This window comes from Hylaeus volcanicus, chromosome 3, assembly GCF_026283585.1.
Source record: "Hylaeus volcanicus isolate JK05 chromosome 3, UHH_iyHylVolc1.0_haploid, whole genome shotgun sequence".
In the NCBI taxonomy this organism is placed as follows: domain Eukaryota; kingdom Metazoa; phylum Arthropoda; class Insecta; order Hymenoptera; family Colletidae; genus Hylaeus; species Hylaeus volcanicus.
The window spans coordinates 11,748,140-11,768,119 of NC_071978.1; the positions used below are offsets into that span (position 1 = coordinate 11,748,140).

General features: G+C 37.9%; 1 protein-coding gene across 3 annotated transcripts in view; it reads right to left on the reverse strand.

The window, feature by feature from the left end:
• Positions 1-469: 469 nt before the first annotated feature.
• Positions 470-19,980, reverse strand: part of LOC128874133 (multiple PDZ domain protein-like) — a 107,577-nt gene continuing 88,066 nt past the window's right edge. For 2 of the 3 annotated variants that reach the window (XM_054118495.1, XM_054118496.1), the window contains 16 exons: positions 13,416-13,583; positions 11,648-11,745; positions 10,811-11,018; positions 10,323-10,413; positions 10,034-10,230; positions 9,454-9,548; positions 9,301-9,367; positions 8,178-8,228; positions 8,008-8,109; positions 7,818-7,889; positions 7,568-7,691; positions 7,320-7,477; positions 6,987-7,142; positions 6,664-6,798; positions 5,836-6,009; positions 470-5,611 (listed from right to left, as the gene is read on the reverse strand). In XM_054118495.1, coding sequence (XP_053974470.1) covers positions 5,839-6,009; positions 6,664-6,798; positions 6,987-7,142; positions 7,320-7,477; positions 7,568-7,691; positions 7,818-7,889; positions 8,008-8,109; positions 8,178-8,228; positions 9,301-9,367; positions 9,454-9,548; positions 10,034-10,230; positions 10,323-10,413; positions 10,811-11,018; positions 11,648-11,745; positions 13,416-13,583 — 1,893 coding nt within the window. In that variant the 3' untranslated portion in view covers positions 470-5,611; positions 5,836-5,838. The remainder of the gene's footprint in view (positions 5,612-5,835; positions 6,010-6,663; positions 6,799-6,986; positions 7,143-7,319; positions 7,478-7,567; positions 7,692-7,817; positions 7,890-8,007; positions 8,110-8,177; positions 8,229-9,300; positions 9,368-9,453; positions 9,549-10,033; positions 10,231-10,322; positions 10,414-10,810; positions 11,019-11,647; positions 11,746-13,415; positions 13,584-19,980) is intronic. The other variant, XR_008456581.1, reaches the window with a different exon arrangement.

A 19,980-nucleotide genomic window follows, 5' to 3' on the forward strand; every position in this document is an offset into this window, starting at 1 on the left:
ATTTCGAGGGCACCATCACCTATGGTCTGAACTAGAATTATACCGATACCTTGAATATTTTAGCCCTGCTCTCATATTTTAGTTGACAATTTTCCGGGAAAATTAAACCTTAATTCCAGTTGTAATTCAAGTTTTTCTGTCTCAGACGACTAAAACCTCCACAGCCTGTCCGCCCGATTCAACGAGCGACTCATGCCACAACCTGCATAACAGCGCATATAACTTGTATAGATTTCAATCAAGTATTTCATAAAAATTTGTGTTGTTAGTTGAAACGTGTCTTATTATGCATACAAAACCCTGGTACTGTAGGTTTGATAGTTTTCGCAAAATTAATTCCTAAAAATTACTGGAAAAACAAAACTTCTAGACGATAATACATAGCCTTAAATATTAAACTACAGACACTACTGTAACTGAAAAACCACTTACCAGCTTCAGGATAGGTCTAAAGGAAGAGGTTTCGATACACATGGGATCGTTTTATATTGCCACTTTGCAATGAATGCTTTTAATAGATCTCGATCTGTTCATCCGCGCTCTATAATCAAATGTTCTCTTCGTACCTTCGACAGTGCCGCGCTACAATGACAGTGACCGTGAATAATAATAATTATAATAATTAATGACAATGGCAATAATAATGACAAATGCTAACAATACTCATAATAAGAATAATTTAAGTCGTTGACTGTAAAAGTGGCTCGATTGTATTGCTCCCCGAATTTCGAAGGCGCGTGTTTTGAGGAGTAACGCTTCCTCCCCTGCTATTAATTTGCAAAACGCTCTAAATCCCTCTAAACGTTACTCAACGACGAATAAAATTCCACACCTCGTCCCCTCTCTTCTATCTCAGACCCCAATTCTCCCCATCACGCCGCCATTTTACAATCAAACGTTTCCCCGTTGCGCAACGATGCTATTCATCGTTTCATAACACGCGGTGCACCAAAATTAGCGTGGTTATTATTTTAATGTTTTTTGAAATCTATGTTACGCTACCTGGATGCCTTGCAAATATATAAACAAAAAATTCCTGCAAAATTTGAGCGTTTTATTTTAACATTAATATATCTATTGGACCCTCGAAAGTTTCAAATGGAAAATTAATGCAATTCTTTCACTTCTTTCAATTCTTCTTTATAATTATAGAAACAACCTCTAAACATTTTTTATTTTTATCTCAATTATTTTCTTGCATACCAGGCAAGTGAATATGAAGTTGTTTCCTCCATTTAAATTATGTTTGTAATATTATCTTCAATGTTTTTAATATAAATTGTTATCGAAAGAAGAATTTTGATACAGTTTTTTTGATACATCTGCAAAGTATTTATAGACTAAATAACATAAATTTCAAAAATCATTAAAATAAGGACCACCCCAATGTAAACAGAACCAACTGCTTTACGGAGGCGGGTGCAATAATTATCATTTGCGTATTATTACCTTTGATTTCGATCCGGCGTGTTAATTAACAAAGCGTTTTGTAAATATTTGTATATACTATATATATAATATATATGCATTTATATAAATACTTGTGACTTCAAATGTTCATTGGTTTTTGTTTTTTTTTTTTGTTTTAGATCGCTGACTAGCTTGCTATTTCGTTGGCTCGCTTTCGTGTGGGCTCGACTTGAATTCGATGTCGTGTATCGAAATCAAAAGCAACGAACAACGAACGACTAGCTGTTACGGTGCAATTTGCTGATAGCTAGATCCACAGGGTGATATATTATGATCCACGAGCTGATATATCGTTTCGGAAACCAGGTTGAGCGGAAGAAATTGATTGGAGTTGGAAAAATTGATTGGAGTTGGAAAAATCGAGGAGGCGATGCATTGGGAATGGTGTAAAATGATTGAAAGCCTCAAGGACACTTCAAGGTCACCTCTACTGGCAGTCATCTTCAAGAACTTTTACTTCGATAAATAGAATTAGAATTATATATTTGCTTTAATATTCTCAATGTATGTAGTTAATAAATTTATTTACCTACTTTGTACGATAAAATACTCGAATAATTAGTACACTAGTTATTAAACTTGTGATTATTTATCAAATGATAAATATTATATATTTAGTTGTTTCGTTGTTTATTTCCAAAGATTCAATAAAAAATAAATGTTACTCAATATATTAGTGACATTGAAATGACCTTAACACCTGTACTTCTTTTCCCACCATTCACAAGTAATTATTCGTAGTATAAATGACCTCGAACCTCTTCTAGCCTCCAAGTATTCAATTTCCTCAACCTAACTCCACAAGTATACCAGCTTGTAAATTAAAACGAGTCACCCTGTATGCTTTCTTTCGCGAGATTAACACTAAACGTTCCCGTGCTTCACGAGACAAGCGAAGTTCGATTCAGGCACGAGTGCGTGTAACAATTAAGTCGAACAAGACAATATACTTTAATACTTGCCAAATTCTTCGGATTAAACAATGATTTTCTGGTTGTTCATTTCTTGGAAATTCGTGAATATTATTTAAGGATAGTGTTTGAAAATGGGGCCACAGATTATCAATAAGCGTAGCAATGGTGGGGAATATCATATTGCTCGAGCTGAAGAAATACAGTGGGTGTAGAATGTATTCGTACACCGATCAATTTTCCAAAAACCTTTTGTATGAAATTGTACTTTCTTAACTTCTTTTTTTATAATCAATGATATTTTACATATTCTCGGAAGTCTCTAAGATAAATATAGTCCAAACAACATTTACTAGTTAATATAATTTGTGAAATTAATAAAAGAAAAGGCGAAAAGTAGGTAAAAGTATAGAAGCAATAAGTATTTGTACGATTTTTACGACGAACCATTTACAGTAGAGTTTGTAACGTAAACACATTAGTTTATTGCTCCGTAAGAATTAGAAAACATCAAATTTCCAGCAAAGTACTTTTAAAAAAGGTTCTAATAGAGGAATGGAAAAAGATCCCACTTCGAATAAGTAATAATTTAGTTAATTTAATGTTTAGAAAAGTTGCAATAATTATAGAATCAAAAGGAAATCCCACGACGGAAATATTATATACTTATAAATTAATGTAAATTTCTTTTTTTTTTTAATCAAGTGTTAAAAATTAAACAGTTGTGCGAATACTTATTGCTTCAACATTTCTATCGATTAATTGTTTTTTTCTTGTTAATTTCGCAACTTACATAAATAGCTATCTTTTTTGTAAAATATCTATTCCAGAGATTTCCGAGAATATGTAGAATGACATTGTTTATAAAAAATAAATTAATAAATTACAATTTTACATAGTTTTTTTTTGGAAATTGATCGATGTACGAATACTTTCTACACTCACTGTATATAACAGTGATGGGAATTAATTCCTGATCACAGAACTGGAGGAATGAATTTAATTAAACTGGGGCATTTTGCAAATTTTAAACAAACTGCTATTAGTTATTTTCGACTGTTTGTTTTAACAAATAAATATTTATCGCTACCACCAAAAAATCATCATTTCACCCGAATCAATTCGAACATCCCAAAAGGACACCAACGAGAAGTATGGTCACTCGTGCCATGCATCGAGTCGTGAATATCTCGCCACGATTAAATTCGACCAAAAAATGATCGATTCATCCACCATCTTTCGCTCAAATGAACGTGCATTCGAGTCTTCACGCAACTGTACGTATACTACTCTTCTCTCTGTCGTTCTCACGCGCTCCTCTCTCTCTCTCTCTCTCTCTCTCTCTCTCTCTCTCTCTCTCTCTCTCTCTCTCTCTCTCTCTCTCTCTCTCTCCCCCTCTCTCTCCCGTTGAAAATCTACGCTAAGGACTAGGATAATAGGATAAATTGAACTACACGCAATCAACAAGCCGCTCTAGTGTTTTCAACAAGTCTTCCGCGAACGATTGCTTTCGTCGAAGCTGAATCACTTGAATCTTCTTTGTGTGGTCTCTGTTGATCCTTCGAGAGATTCGATCTGATTTACACTAGCACTCAAGAAACTTCCCTCAAAATCTTTCACATTAAATTGAAATCTAAAGCATAACGGAATATAGCTTATGCTTCATTGCCTCATAAATTTTTCTAATCAAACCAAATGTACAACTAATTTTTAAATTTACGATTTAACTTTTTAACATATAGGTATTTGTTTACACTGTATATTAAATTTCAATAGCATCAAGTATTACAAATTATAATAGTCTCCATTGGGGTAGAAACAATTTAATATTTTATTTATGTGGAGCGTGAGCGTTCCTTAAGTGCTACTAGAAATCAACCATAATTTTTCTCTTCGACTTCTCCACGAAAGTCTCTCCGAAGGATCTCGAAGACTCTCATAATTTCATCGCGAAAGTCACAGATGGTAAGACGCGCGCTTCGGATCACGCGACCCCTAATTCTCTCTAATACGCCTAACTTAAACGTAAGTAATACGAAACGTACAAGCAAGATCTCTGGTTTTGTATGAAGACACGATGAACTGGCCTCGAAAGGAAAGGAGACTCGAGAAAATGGCTACAGGTCACGTAACTACTCTGTTCCCTGAAGAGCACCACGAGGGGATCGCCTCACCATCGACAACTCAAAACCACTATTTTTGTTTTTACATTCTTTTTGGAAGTGTGAAATAAGAAGGGCTTACTTTTCGGCTTACTATTTTGTAAGATATAAATTGTTTTGTAAAAGATTTGGAAATAGAGGTGAATCAACTCTACCATTTTTGGAGGGAGAATTGACATAGAAATACAATCATTTTTATGATTTGAAGATGCTTGCTCTGGAGAGTACTTCTCGAAGCATAAGGGTGCCTAGAAGACACATCTCATAGCTTCACAACCCAAAGCGTCTAGACGCCCCTGTGCATGGACTATACAGCTACAAAAATTTACAAACCTCCTAAAACACCTAACAAATTCACAATTAAAATTTCAAAACAATTCAACATGTACTTCACCCCCAAAATAATTTTTGAAATACCTATCTGAAGTAGAGGGATCCTCCAAGTCATCCTCAGTGTTTCGGGGGGTTCTCTGTCACCCTTCTCCAGGCTCTCCTCCTTTTTACCAGCACGTAAACCGTTCACCGTAGTCCCGTCTGTTACAATATTACTCTCTATAACTGCATAAATACTCTGTCGTCGCTAAATAGTATGCGGTATAACGTGGCTTTCGTATCAACTACTATGCCGGATGTTGATCATGGCAGACGGAATCTTTACAAGTTCGACGCGGTTTGTCGTCGATGAATCGCATTGAACAGGCTTCAATTCGCCGGGTCGCTATAAAATTGTATTGTTCGTCGCGTGTTAACCTCTGCTCGGCCGCGAAACGCTCCGATTTGTCATCTCGTAGGTCGCGTTTCATGGTTTCTCGGCGTGAAAAATGTCGGTCACGTAGTAAGAACGTAGATCGCATCGATGAAACGATATCACTAATACGATCGACTTGCTCTCCGGTTTCTTAGTTCTTTTTTCCCTCTCTTTTGTTTCATAGAATTATGATACTTATAGTAAACGGTACCTATATTTATAATTACTTTGGTATAGTCAGTTACGTAACACTAGAGTCCGCGGTGTCTGTGGGGGATTCGTATCCAAAGATTCGTCTTCAGAGTTCCGCCTGCAGAACCCTGAAACAAAAACAACAACGTACGTCACTTTCACAGCAATAAACACGAGTTAAACGATCTTCTGCAATTAATAAATAGAGGTTGATTCATTAAGAAACTTTCTCACAAATTGAATGAGGTGTAGTTAGGGGACAGGTATTTTTGTTCGACTGGCAGAAGAGATAACTTGCTCGCATCCGGTGTGGGGCCGTCGAGAGTTCTTAACAGATCCTGGAGATAATTACCTGTCATTGCTTGGCGGACGTGTACCTAGCAAGTTTCAATTGCACCGGGTTGGAGACTTTCACGTGGACCGCGATGTCCTCGACTGGTGCTTCGCGAACGTCTGTGCCACCCACTGCCACCACTCTGTCTCCTTTGCAGATTTTCCCACTTTCCAAAGCGCTACCACCAGGTATCTATAAAGATGTAAGAAGTATATGGTTAGAAAAATTAATGGCAAGCAATAAATGAAATCTAGGTAACACATTATGTATGTATGTGGACTGAATCTCCTTTGATGACCTCTGTGTACTATAGAAGGAGAACCCTACATGAATCCCATATGGATCTTATTACTGCGATTTGTCACCATATTTCTGACAAACAGTTTGAACATATATATACACTGTGTACTAAGAATCTCCTGGAAATTGAAGACAAACACAGGGAAGCATATACATCCCGCGTATTAAGATCTTCAGTATATTGAAGATAAACACGGGGAAGTACATACACTCTGTGTATTAAGATCTCCAGGTTATTGAAGACAAACAGTAGGAAGTATCGAACACAATGTGTAGTGAAAATCTTCAACATACAGAAGACAAACTACTCTTCTCTTGTTCTTACATCTACTTCTGCAATTAAGGTAGATCCTTGTTTATTCTTTCATTGAAAATGAAGACAAAGTTTATCTTTTTATAACCTTACTTTCTTTTAAAAATTACTTTTTGTTATTCCAGGTGAACGAGTATTAGATTGAGGAGTTCAGAAAATGATTACTCAGAGAGATATTATAATTTCGAGAGTGATGCAGTATGTGTATGAATATAAAGAACTATGACACCTACCAGATCTGATACATATGCCCCCTTGCCACTCTTGTATCCCGTCAAACAGAGGCCAGCTCCTTTGCCGGATTTCTTTTGCAATTCAACGTCAATTTCTTCTTCCGCTTTCTCGTGTCGATGCACCACCATCGTGATCTACAAATAGAGATTCGGTTAGTAAAATTAGCGTGAGAAATATTCAAGGCAAACCACGTAACTTGTTCATTCCTATTATTTTATTATTATTATTGCTTGGCCTTTCGTATTGATCTATTAAAAACAAATAATACGGTTTGACAAGTTATGTGGTTCATCTTGTATAGAATGGAAGAAATATTACTCACAGTTCCTGCTACTTTCAGGACAGTCGCGTGTGCCTTCTCATGCTCGATTTCTTTGAAACTATTGGTACACATATCAAGTATTTGGTCGCCAGCCTGTAGTCGGCCATCTTTGCCAGCTGCTCCATCAGGAAACACCTCGATGATAAAGACTCCTTTCTGTAATCGAAGAAACATCGTGTTAGCTTATTATTAATAAATATTACACTTTTCAAACAGACAGATTGAAACGTTCAAATATATTATTAAAATTATCATTGTGTTATATAAATCATTTTTTATAGTAGTAGTGTAAACTTGACGAAATTGTTCTAAAAAGGACGAAATTGTTCTTACGCATGGCGTGTCAGAGCCCCCAGCTATAGTGAAGCCTATGCCCTTGTCTTTGTCCTTCTGGAATTCTATCGTTGTGTCCCTTCCTGGCTGTATCTTACAATCTTTTGGATCTTGTGGTGGCTCGGGTTCCTTTGGCTTCTCTGGTTCTTTCGGTGCAGCTAAAATATCAAGATCAATCCAATTTAACAACTATTCTACAAATAATCTATAAGAAATTAGTGGAAGATCGTGTAAATTGTTATCTCTACCTTTCTCTGGTTCTGGAATAATGCCTTTCGCTCTATCTTCCTCTTCCTTCGCAACTTTGCTCTGATTAGGATTGCACACTGTTAGGGTCACAACCCCTTCAGCCTTTTTCAAGAGACTGGTAGCCTACAAATAGAAACAGATAATAGTGTAACCCACTTAAATTTCAAAATAAATAAGGTGGATTATTCTAAATAACATTAACGTAGAAGATTTCAAAATTATGATCAGTATTAGAACACCTAGAAGTACCTCATCGTAGGTCGAACCCAACAAGCAGTCCCTGTTGACAGCCAGGATCATGTCACCCACATTCAAGCCAGCCTGCAAAGATGCAATTGACGATTGTAAATTGAAGAAAATGCAGTTGTGCGCTGACAAAGCCATTGTTTTGGGTGTAATTAGCAAGTGGTGGGAATCGTTTTGTTCCAGAAGTAATTACCTGCTCCGCGGCGCTGCCTTCTTGTATATCGGAGATGAATATACCTTGGCCGACCTCTGCGTGTTTTCCTTCGATGATCATTATACCTAGTCCGTACTGACCCTACACGTGGAAAACCCGCATGTAGTAATCGTAACACTTCAAAGTACGTTCTACTCGGTAACACTTGCCTTTTTCACGGGCATGCTGCGTACTCCTTTATAGTGTTTGAACAGTTCCGACTGTGACAGAAGAAAGATCAAAACTTTGTCTGGGTTAACGTCGAAGAGAATTTATAAACTTATCATAGTTGATACACCGAGCAAGAAATACTGAGTTGACTGATATATACTCATTATATGCAATAAATAATTTGTTGTTAGTAAAACGAAGGGTGCTTAATTCTTTTAAATGAAACCTCAAACATTTTCATTTATAAGGGGGCAGTAAGGAGTTACACAAATTCATTGACATATTATATAAGGTCATTTATCATAATATTAAGCCATAAATTGGAGGTCATATGCTTTCTAACCAGGCAATCTTCCTGCGCCTAAAAGTTAGCAACCACCTAGTCTATTGATAGCTTCGCGTGTCTTACTATAAGGGGACTTCAGCGCCTGTAACAAGGCAACCAAGTGTTAGTATATGAGGCAGGTTACCTCGTAACAAGGGGATCTCAGCGCCTATCAGCAGGCAACCGACTAGTTAATTTGTAGTGCAGGTTGCTGCATAATAGGGGCACCTCAGCGCCTATCAGCGGGCAACCGACTAGTTAATTTGTAGTGCAGGTTGCTGCGTAATAGGGGCACCTCAGCGCCTATCAGCAGGCAACCAACTAGTTACTCTGTGACAAAGGTTGCAGCATAACAGGGGCACTCCAGCGCCTGTTAGTGAGCAACCACATGTCCTATCTGTATCTTTGGCTGCTATATTATAGGGGCACGACGACGCCTGTTTTCAGGTAACACCTTGGCAGTCTGTAGTGTTAATTGCTATACATCAGGGGTACTTTTCGCACCTGTTACTTGACAACTTCTAGTCGATTTGCAGCACCGCTTACTCTGTATCAGGGGCACCGATCTCGCGTCTAATTGACAACCGTTCCGATAAACTGCCTAGATGAAATCTGCTTTCAATTAATAAAAACTCTAATTTTAGGCTTTATATTATAACAATAAATGGCCTTGGGTTGATTCTCAAATATTCCCTTCGGTACCTTGCATGGATCTTGTCTAGAATTTATGTTCTACTTCAGTTCTGCGATAAAAATATATCGTTAAAAAATACTAGACGACTAAATTCGAGACTCACGTCGTCCAAAGCCGGAGGGAACTGAACGATCGGTTTGACTGCGAGATTATCGATACCTGTACTCCTCCTGTGAACACAGTACTACATCTACATCGATTTTCCTCGATATAAGGGCTCGTGGTAAGAGAGAAATAAGAAAGACCATCATCTTACCGTACTACGACAACTTTGAAACATGTGCCAGCCATGCCTTTGATGAGAGCGGATGCATTCAAGTGACATCTTCCTTGCAGTACACAGCCATTCACCTGGGGATGCACAAATTAATATTTCAAGAAGTCGATTCTATATCGGAACGTATGAAGTAATGGACAAAATTTAATTTGTGAAAGGGAACATTAAATAAACAAAAACAAGGCCTATAATATTATATGAAATAATTTTGGAATTGATTTTTATGAAAAATATTGTTTCATTATTTTTTATGTATTTTATTTTTCATGTAAAGGAATAAAAAATATAAAATTATTAATTGTACTATTCATTCAATTCATGTATGTGATTAAACTATTACTGTCCAACAAAAAACATCGTTTAATTATCCTAACTGGCACATTAAGGTGAAACACAGTCCTCATGAATAATTCACGTGGGTCAGAGTCCTAAAATCAATACCCAGGACGTAGGTTCGCACCTAATTAGGCCCTTCATTGCGCGAAAGGGAATGTCACCGTCGGATATCGACCTAGCATGGAACAATTACGAAAATACTAGAAGGGAATAGAAAACGCACCTCGAGTATCTCGTCGCCAACCGCCAGCTGGCCTCCTTTATGAGCTGAACCTTTCGGATTAAGGCCACAAATGTACACCGCCATTCGATTTCTATCCTTGTGCCCAGAAAGTGAAATTCCCAAACCGCACCTGTCCTTCTCCACCTTCACTAACATCACTTTGTTTCCCAACGAGTGGTACTTCTTTTGGACTTTCACTGCAAGGAAAGTGAGGCTTTATACATTTTAAATTCAAGAAATCAATACAAGCATAATAAATTTAATAAATATAAAAATTAACATTACGTACTGTTCGTGTAACCGAATTCATCCTCTTGTTCTGGGTCGGCTTCGATCTCCTGCTTCGTGCGCTTCACGTTTCCAGCGCTTTTCCTCGAAATCTGAAAAACGTGTGCTTCGATATTCCACTCTCTATATCTGTGCAAATAGTCTTGAAATAGCTGCAGATTTTTTATTTAATTCAGAAAGCCAAATTCCCTTCCTGAACATAATGTGAGCATAATTTATTTATGCTACGTTTCGACCTTAACCAAGTCCTCTTCAGGCTTAATTAACATCTACGTCCTTTAATAGTTGATGTCTGAAGAGAGCCTGAGAGACAAGGCCGAAAGGTAGAATATAATTAATAAATGTTACATTCAGGGAAAGGATTTTTGTCACCTAATTAAACTAGCTACTGTAACCAAAAAAGAAAAATTTAGAAACAAAGGACCTAGTACAATTTACTAACAAAAATGTAGGGTGATTGATTACGTTTAATTCGTTTGATCAAATTACCTCCATGCCAGCTTTAGTGTAGACGTTTCCCTCGAGGTCTCTGGTGTCCTCCTCCTCCGAGCTCTCGTCCGAGGAATACTTCTTTTTTGGGGTCTTGTCTTCCTCCTTCGCACCATTGTCTTCCTTCTCCTCGCTCACTTCTCGCAGAATGCCGGGATTAGAAGGCGGTGACGGTGCCTTTTTCCGAATCGACTTCTTCATGGAGGATCTGGAGCGAGGAATAGGGGATCTAGAGCAAACTCCGCTCTCCCGTGGGGTCGTTTGAGCTTTCAATGGATTCCCTCGTGTCTCGGATCAAACAATGGACGACATGCGTCGTTTGTTTTTTTTTTTTCTTGAGAAAAGCAAGAAACGTGTCGAACCGAAACTTTTTGTGTGGTTAAAGAAACGTACGAAGATTCTACGTGAATTTTTTCATAATATATACTTTAACAATGAATGAGTTATTAATAATATCCTGGATACCAATGTGGACTACCTCGAGTAGAATAGACTTGATATTTGATTATTTTCTTTTGAGAAAAGTAAGCAACATATTAACTTGAAATTTTGTGTACTATTTGAGTTACTTATAGAGATACTACATGAATGTTTTCATGTTATTTAGTTTAATAATAAGTTGGAAATAATTTAATGAATATTATCGTATCTCGTCCATAAAAACAATATTGCAATTGTTAAGATTCTGAGCTCTAAACTAATGAAAGAATTCAGTTTATCAGACAAAAAGATCTCGACTAAGAAGTAATTTTGTCAGAAACTCTGATCACGGAATCTGGAAGAATTCCAGAGGAGATCTCTCCAGTTCCTCGGTTTACGTATACGTCGACGAATTACCTTCGCGCACTGGTCCCCGCGCCATCTGAAGATCTTGTACTTTGTCTTCTGAAATCCGACCTCGAGCTACTCTGCCTGTCTTCGTCCTCGAATCCTCCCTGCGGGAATAGAGAAAGGCAAACGTGAGATACGTGGCTTATTCGTTCCCAAATCTCGGATGAACCGCCTCTATTTTATAAGAAATTCATGTGGTAAGCATGTTCTAGATAAGCATAGAAAAGAGCATAAATTTTAAGTTGTGTAAAATATAAATGTAGGAGTTTCCCGGGAAACTATATTGAATTGAGGAATATATTATTATTTGTCACAATTTGACACGACGGTCACAACGGGTCACAATTGTCACAATTGTCACAATGGTCACGATAGTCACACAATGATAACTATTATTACAATAGACACAATGGTAACAGAAGTAATAATGCATTACAATTCGTCACGATCTACTATCACTATCACTATCAATCACAGTGCATCACAGTTATTGCAATCCCCAAGATACATAACTATTATCTTCTCAGGAACCCGCTCGGCACCCGCCTAAATATTAACTTTTAAATAGACTATTTCTCTGCCTGCATGCATATAAATTAAAAATTTATAATTTTGCAATATTAAACTATAACCCATTTAATGTTTCACCTCTCCACTTTAGAGATTTCTTTGTATCCCACGAATGCTTACACCTTCCTACACATGAACGACAATCAATTCTTTCTCAATATTAATTAAATAAATTTATCTAACATTCGTAGATTTCAAAAATGCCTCCGAAACGAACAGTAAAAACAAGTGATATCCTCGTTTCAGCAAAATAAACCGTAAAAGAAATTTTCAACGCGCAATAGGTACATTACGAAATTCTCCGTAGAAGAAAGCGACACTGGTGAGCCAACAAACAATCCTCGAGTAGGCCTTGAACAAATTTCGCTTCATTTCTCGTTTCTGTCCCACCGGAGCACCGAAGATTAGATTCATCTTTCGAGAATAGAAATAGAATTCGCTATCCACCGTGCGAGCACCCAAGTTACGATACATCGACCTGCACGCGTCTGTGTCGATTCCGCGGAACGATCGAACACGCGTGATTATCTATAATTGGTAATCCGGGAATGTGTTTTTAATTCCGAAATTTAAAATCGAACGCGACGTATCGCGCGGGACACTCGAACGAAATAGACTGGCAACGGGATCTCCTGGCGTTTTCATAACTTCAAGTCGTAACATTCGATTCCGATGACCGAATTAATTTGCATCGAACACGATGGTGTGACGTACATTTCCATCCGTTAACGATCAAGGTCTCTGCCTTGCGACGGGACGTCGCGAGAATGGATCCAATGACTAATTACGATTCGATCGACACTCAATCAGAGATGGGTGACGTTGTGATGGTTAAATAACAAGGAGAAGATGAGTATTGGATTTGTTGTTGAGTAAAAAATGAATTTAGAATTATTAATTGATGGACTATGCATAATTGGCAGGGTCGTCACAAAAGTTACAGCTATCACGATGCATCACAATTTACCACAATTATCGCAATGCATTATAATTTGCCACAATCACTGTTATCACAGCATTTACAATAATCACAACTGCTACCAGCGCCCCAAATGGTCACAGTCGTTCCCAACAAATATTTCCATCAGATTGAATAGAAGAAGAATTATCTATTCAACACCCAAATTTACTTATTAATTCACAAGCTAAGTTTAAACATGAATCGAGGTTTGAATGGTCTATGTTTCCACGAAAGGAGACTCACCTGTGTCACTTCCGGCGTGGTGGACCCGGCTGGAGAGACAGGGGATGGTTTTTGACGAAAGGACGTCGTGGGTGTCCCAGGAGCTGCACCAGATGCAGGCAGTCGATTCCTGGTGCTCTGCCTTCTTCCTGGCCTGCCACCTTCGTCGCTTTGCTCTTCGTTCTCGTTCTGAAAATCCAAAAAACATTCTCAGTCATTAAGATATCTTATCAGAATGTAGGAATGATAAGAACCCTGGAAAACTCACTGTATGACTAGTGTTAGTGATGGGACCAAGGCATGTGTAGATAAATTAGTGTCACAGGTTGATTATCTGGGATTAATAACGGTTCGAAGCTTGTGGAGATACGCGCGTATCGCGTCGATACGTATCAATTACGTCAGGTTCGATACCTGTACATAATTCTTATCAGAGATAATACTATTTGGGTGATGACAAAGGTTTTTGAATTTGCTATGAATCTTGTTTGTAGTTTCCACATCTTTCAGGTGTTTATGTATGTACATAACATCATACATTCTCATAAAAATCGTGAAATTATTAAACACATGGAGAAATTAACTAGTTGGGAAGGAACTAACTACTGAAAGTGGTTAATATATAAGTTGAGGTTAAACTAATATTACTACACTTAAACATACATAAAACGTATATCATTTTAATAAATTCAATATGTAAACTTCATGTTAGATTTCGTCTAAGAATAAATTTCTTTTTCAGGATCAACTCCTCGTGTAAAAAGGAATCAAAAAGTCCTTTACCATTTCCCGATCGGAAGCTCCATTACCTGTATACAAGCAATTGAAATTCACCCATGTAATGCGTGGCGCGCATCATTCGCATCCCAGTCAGCTGATCGCGCGCTTGCGCAGTCACGACTCATGCAACGAATTTCAACTGGTCATATCTCGATAACGAAGCCTTGGATTGCAAAATGGAAAAGGACTTTTTCATTCGTATCAATACGAAGAATTGATCTCGAAGAAAATATCCACGTTATTATAAGGCAGGACTAGGTTATTTAGCTACAAATTTGTTCTATCAAGGCCTTTATACTACACAATATTAATGTTTAATAAATGCTCACGAATCGATACGTATCAACGCCAACGAGCATGACATCAAATATGTTAGCGCATTAGGTCCCATCACCAACTGGTACGAAGGTAAACGAAAAAAAAATGAACTCTGTTACTATTTCGGTGGAGACGTAGGAGCCAGAGTAAACCTTACGAACTGAATTACCGCTCGTGTGAAATATTCGGCGCGCCTTGAATTGCTGCCAGAACAACTGTAATTTAACAGCGTGACGCGCTCGACTCAAGTCGATCTCATGAACAGTGAGTTTTCCCTGCGGGCGCTTCTACGTTGTTTGGGAGCGTGATTAATGAGTGTTATTAGATCTCCGGTTCGCACGAGACTCGCCGCGCATTCCACTGACTGGGCTCAAGGATCTGAGACGCAACTTCTAACCCCTCGAATGGTCGATCTCGCCATGCGTGATTAGGGATTAGAGATACCTGGGGCGGACGTGAGGTTACTTTCGGTCTGCGTGATTCTACGACGAATCAATCGCCTTCTCGTCTTTGGTGTCGAAAAGGGATTTTTATGCGATTGGTAGATAGTTAAAGGTTCATCCACATTTTTTTATTGACACATTTCTTTATCGTTTCCACTGTCAATAACGATGAAAAACTTGGAAGATTATTTTTGTAGCGTGGAAACGAAACGTTGTGGGCAGGCAAGACAAGCATTATTGTTTTGAATTTATTTTATATATCCTATATTGGATTGTAGAATAGATTATTCTTTAGAATAATAATATTATTAGATTGCGGATGTTTGTAAGAACAGAAATTTTATATATCCTATATTGGATTGTAGAATAGATTATTCTTTAGAATAATAATATTATTAGATTGCGGATGTTTGTAAGAACAGAAATTTAAATTAGAATATGTTTTTGAATTCTAAATGTTGTAACGTGCGTTTTATTTCTACATTTGATATATTTATACATTTGCTCACATCCGTGTATATTTAAATTTGTCACAAATGCACGAATATCCGCAGTCTAACTATTATTATTATTATTATTATTGTAACAATGCTTGCCCTGAATACCTATAATGTTTACTTAATTTTTACGATATCTTTACCACTTACATTTTGCAAGATAACGACAGGGTTTTTTAAAATTGAAAAACAGGAGATAAGTGGCCCAATCATCAACATATTCTGATCATTAATTTCGCCATCATCATAACATGAAAAGAATTCATGGGGTTCGAATAATCTTTCACTTTTTAAAATAAAAATAATAGTTTCATTTCATGATCACGCCTTCGTCTTGAAAAAACTCTGCTGTAGAGTAAAGACAGAGAAAAGAGGCAACAAAACACAACCATGACATTTAGTTCTTGACATCGATCGAAACGGTTCAATGGCGTTGCTAACAGTCCAACGTCATCGAAGAACAAAAAGAATCTAAATGTGGGTACAAAGAGGTTAAATAGAACATTAACTAGCTAGATTATTGGCTTAAGCGATAATCCAATCGCCTGGTCTCATCCTATCAATGCTCAAAATTGTGGCGTTCAACTTTAAATCCGCTAGACTAGTCATTTTTAAGGCTTCACTAGTGGATCCTTCATTTCTAGGATTTTCCATTCCAACAAATTTTATTTTTCCTTGATAACAGACCTATCCGCCATTTTATTTGATACATCAACCTAACCCAGAGACAGTTTGTCAGACCTAACCCAGACCAAACAAGTCGTATCCCTTTCTCATTAAACTTGTTGAGCTACGTCTTTACGAGCAAACATGGTCCCTGGTATTAAACTGAGAGAGTCAAACTAACCACAAAAGACCAAGTTATTAGTTAGTTAACTGTCTATGTTAAGAATGGACTTTCAGGTTTAATACTTTGGAAAACAGTGAGACAGAGTATAGTCGAGAAAAGAGAGTAAGAAAACACGATCGTGACATTCGGTTCTAGACATCGATTCGATTGGTACCACCTGTTTCACCAGATAGTCAACAAGTGAAATCGGATTTCAGATCTCAATTTGACATCCTTATTTTAAATAATAATAGATGACACTTCACTGGGTTAATTCGGTCTAGATGATAGTCTAAGTGGATGGGCTCATCTTAGTGTTTCCACTATACAATGAGGCTTCGCTGGTCCATCCTTGGTACCAGGATTTTGTTGGTTTGATAAACAATCAATTTATCATGTTCTTTGTTTGGTCTATGGACGATTTCTATATACAAATCTCGGACTTAAACACTTGCAGACTAAAAACAAATCAAATCTGTTTGCTCACGAATAAAGCCTCACTAATTTATATTTCAAACTCCCTGCTCTTACAACTCTATTTCATGAACAACATATCAATTCACCATCTAATTCATCTAATGTATCATTCTACATACAAAAGAAATATTTTCCGTACCTCGTTAAACTTACCCCCACCAACAAAGCCTCACTAATCTATCTCTTAAACTCTCACTCCTCCAATTCCATTTCCTTAACAACCAATCAGTTTGTCATCTAATGCATCTAGAAGATCAATCCACATATAATTTCTCGAACCTAATCACTTCAAAAAACCGAGACCAAAATCAAATCCTTCTCCTATCCATTAACGTAGTATTACCTCACCACTAAACCCTCACTAATCAATCCTTTCAACTTTCTACCAAAAGCAGATCAAACCTTTTCCTCGTCTCATTAAACTCGTCGTCGCTACACGTCTCTACTAATCGTGGTCGCAACTAAAATCACTGCCGTCCTCCCAAAAATCCTCAAACGATCGAACCGACCCCGAAAGTCGTGTGTCTTCGCGATCGAACATTAGGCGACGGTGCGTGCATGTTGGTTACGTAACGTACAACAAACGTGACGCATTTGCGTCCGAAGATGCGGCGCATCGCGATGCTCTTGAGGTTCGAGCCAGCCAACGTCTACCGGCCGGATTCGTCTATGAAACTGCCGGTTGTCGATATATCAGAATGGAGAGAGAGAAGGTGGATGCTGTTGATCAGAGGGGGTTGGAAGCCAGGTGGTAGGGATCCATGGTGTCGATGATGGACGCCTCGTTGCAACGACGTAATCAACGCTTTCCGTCAAACCGCCGGCATCCCTGACTCATTGTCAATCGCGGGCATCCCCACTCCTTGCTCTGCGCGCGTGTATCATCCTTTTTCTGCTTTTTTTTCCCCCCCCGGGCGGCTAGTGGGCGCGGGCGCGCGCGCCCGTTCGCGGTGACCCCTTTCGAATAAATTCGCGTGGAATTAACCCTGCGGTCGGGAGACCCGATCGAAGGAATCGAGAAATTCTTGGGTGCCAATTTAACGCGAGAGGCGTTAATGGACTGACACTTTAGCGATGTTGAGCATTATGCAGACGGAGGACAGTTTTCGATGCCTTAGGTAGATGGACGCTGGGAACGTCCATCGTCCGTAATTTGTGATTGATGAAGGGATATGGAAAATGGCCACTGGCTTCGTTGGGGAGTTTTAATGGATTACTGTTTTAGTAATGTTTGGTAGAGGTGATTGATAAGGGTTTCTGATGCCTTGGGAGGTTGACGTTTGGTTGTGATTCACGTGAATTGAAACGTTTTGGAGATAATGTGGTATCGAAGTCTTCGTGAATTGGTTCTCTAATGATCGTGTTGAGTATTGGGTGAGTGGGTTTTGTGGGAGGTCAATTTGTGGTTGACGAAGGGATGAAACATGTTAGAGATGATCTACTGGACTATGCAGTTTTAATCAACTGGTGCTTCACTTGCGATATTGAGTGTCAATTAATGAAAGTGACTGGCCAGTTAGTGAGATCTCAGTATACAGAAGTAGAATTCTAATTTGTGATTGACGAAGGACTCACAAATTTTATGGTTAATTTGAGACGCTAAATCTCTTACTAAACTGCTATCTTATTAATGAAATTGAGTATCAACTAATGAAAATAACAGACCAGTTAGTGAGGTCTCAGTACACGAATAGAAAACATTAATTTATGATTGAAAAATAATGAAATAATTTCCTGCGCTAACCAGTTGAATAACCCTGTTCCCTGTGACCCTTGAGTTGCTACTTTCCTAGTAATGTTGAGACTCACAAAGACATCTGCCGATAACCTGTGACAATTCAATAATCTAACATATAAACCTAATTTACATCTAATACTCTAAAACAAAGTTCAATCCTTTTTTTAATCGTATAGAACAATCGTTACCTCGTTAGTGATGTCTTATCAATTTAACTAACGATTATATCCCTCAAAACTAGATCCAGCCTGTACGCTACAAATAATGTTTTTTTTTTTTTTTTTTTAATTCAATTCTTTTGTCCTTTAATAGGAATTCAACGGACGGATGATGGAGTGCCAATGGTTTCGTATAGACAATAGGTATAACTGATCAAAGATTTGTTTTGAATTTCTATATGGATCGGTCGACTCCATCAAACCGCTCGAGCTTTAATCCAACACGGTGAACGATTTCGCGTTTGCGAATTACGTTTCGATCGACGCAACGCTACGGTGCATCGAATAACTTCGTTCATTTGAAACTGGCTGAAGTCGATTACCACGGCTCTAATTACGAACGCCATACGACCGTTTGCTCGAGGAGCAATTATGGTTTTCAAAAACAACTTTCGTCTTTCGAAAAGCGACGATCTGCGTTCGTTATTTATTTAGAGCCCTTAAAATTTATTTTCGATTAAGTTTTGTCACGGTATTTGCACTATTTTTATTATATTTCTGTAAAACTCTGTACAGTATTAATTTCTAGAATTTATGTGCAATAGTTTTTCAAGTTTGAAATTATTTTTCAAAATATATACAAACATTCTTTACGATAGAATTAAACAAATTCTAATAATTCTGATAATTTTAATGATTGTATTTGGCAAAATAAATTAATTAAATATATGTAGATTAATTTATAATGACTACAGATTTGAAAGAAATGCACATGAATTGTAAACATTCTAAACAAGTAACGCATGGATTTTTGTTGAAACAGACTAAATCGTCAAAAAATGTATTTAATATAAATTGCAGTGCCGTCAAATAAATAATGAAGTCTGTTTAAATACTTGGTCGTTGCGTATCGATTTCATTTATTTACCAGATATATTTTTTGACCAGACATTTGTTGTCCCTGGATGTTTTTCGTTTGCGATACACGACATCCGCGATCTCGTTTGCTCTGATTTGCACGATTCTCATTCTGTTTCTGCTTTTCGCGCTGTTTCCCTCCGTCCATCCCCTCGGTGGGGGTTTATTGGAAAGTTCGACCTCGATGCATCGTACATGCATAAGGGATGTTGGCCGACAATGGCTGTGTCTACGTGACTCTATACCCCCTCCGACCCCCCCCCCGGCCCCTTCCAACCCCTCTTTCGTGTTTTTCAACCCTCCTTCTCCCACTTTCGTTCCTTCGTCCCCTCGTCCGCATCCCTCTAGTTTCCCGCACTCTTTTTCTCACTTTCGCGTTCATGTTGTCGTTCGGTCTCTATAATTTCTATTCTGAAATAAATTCAATT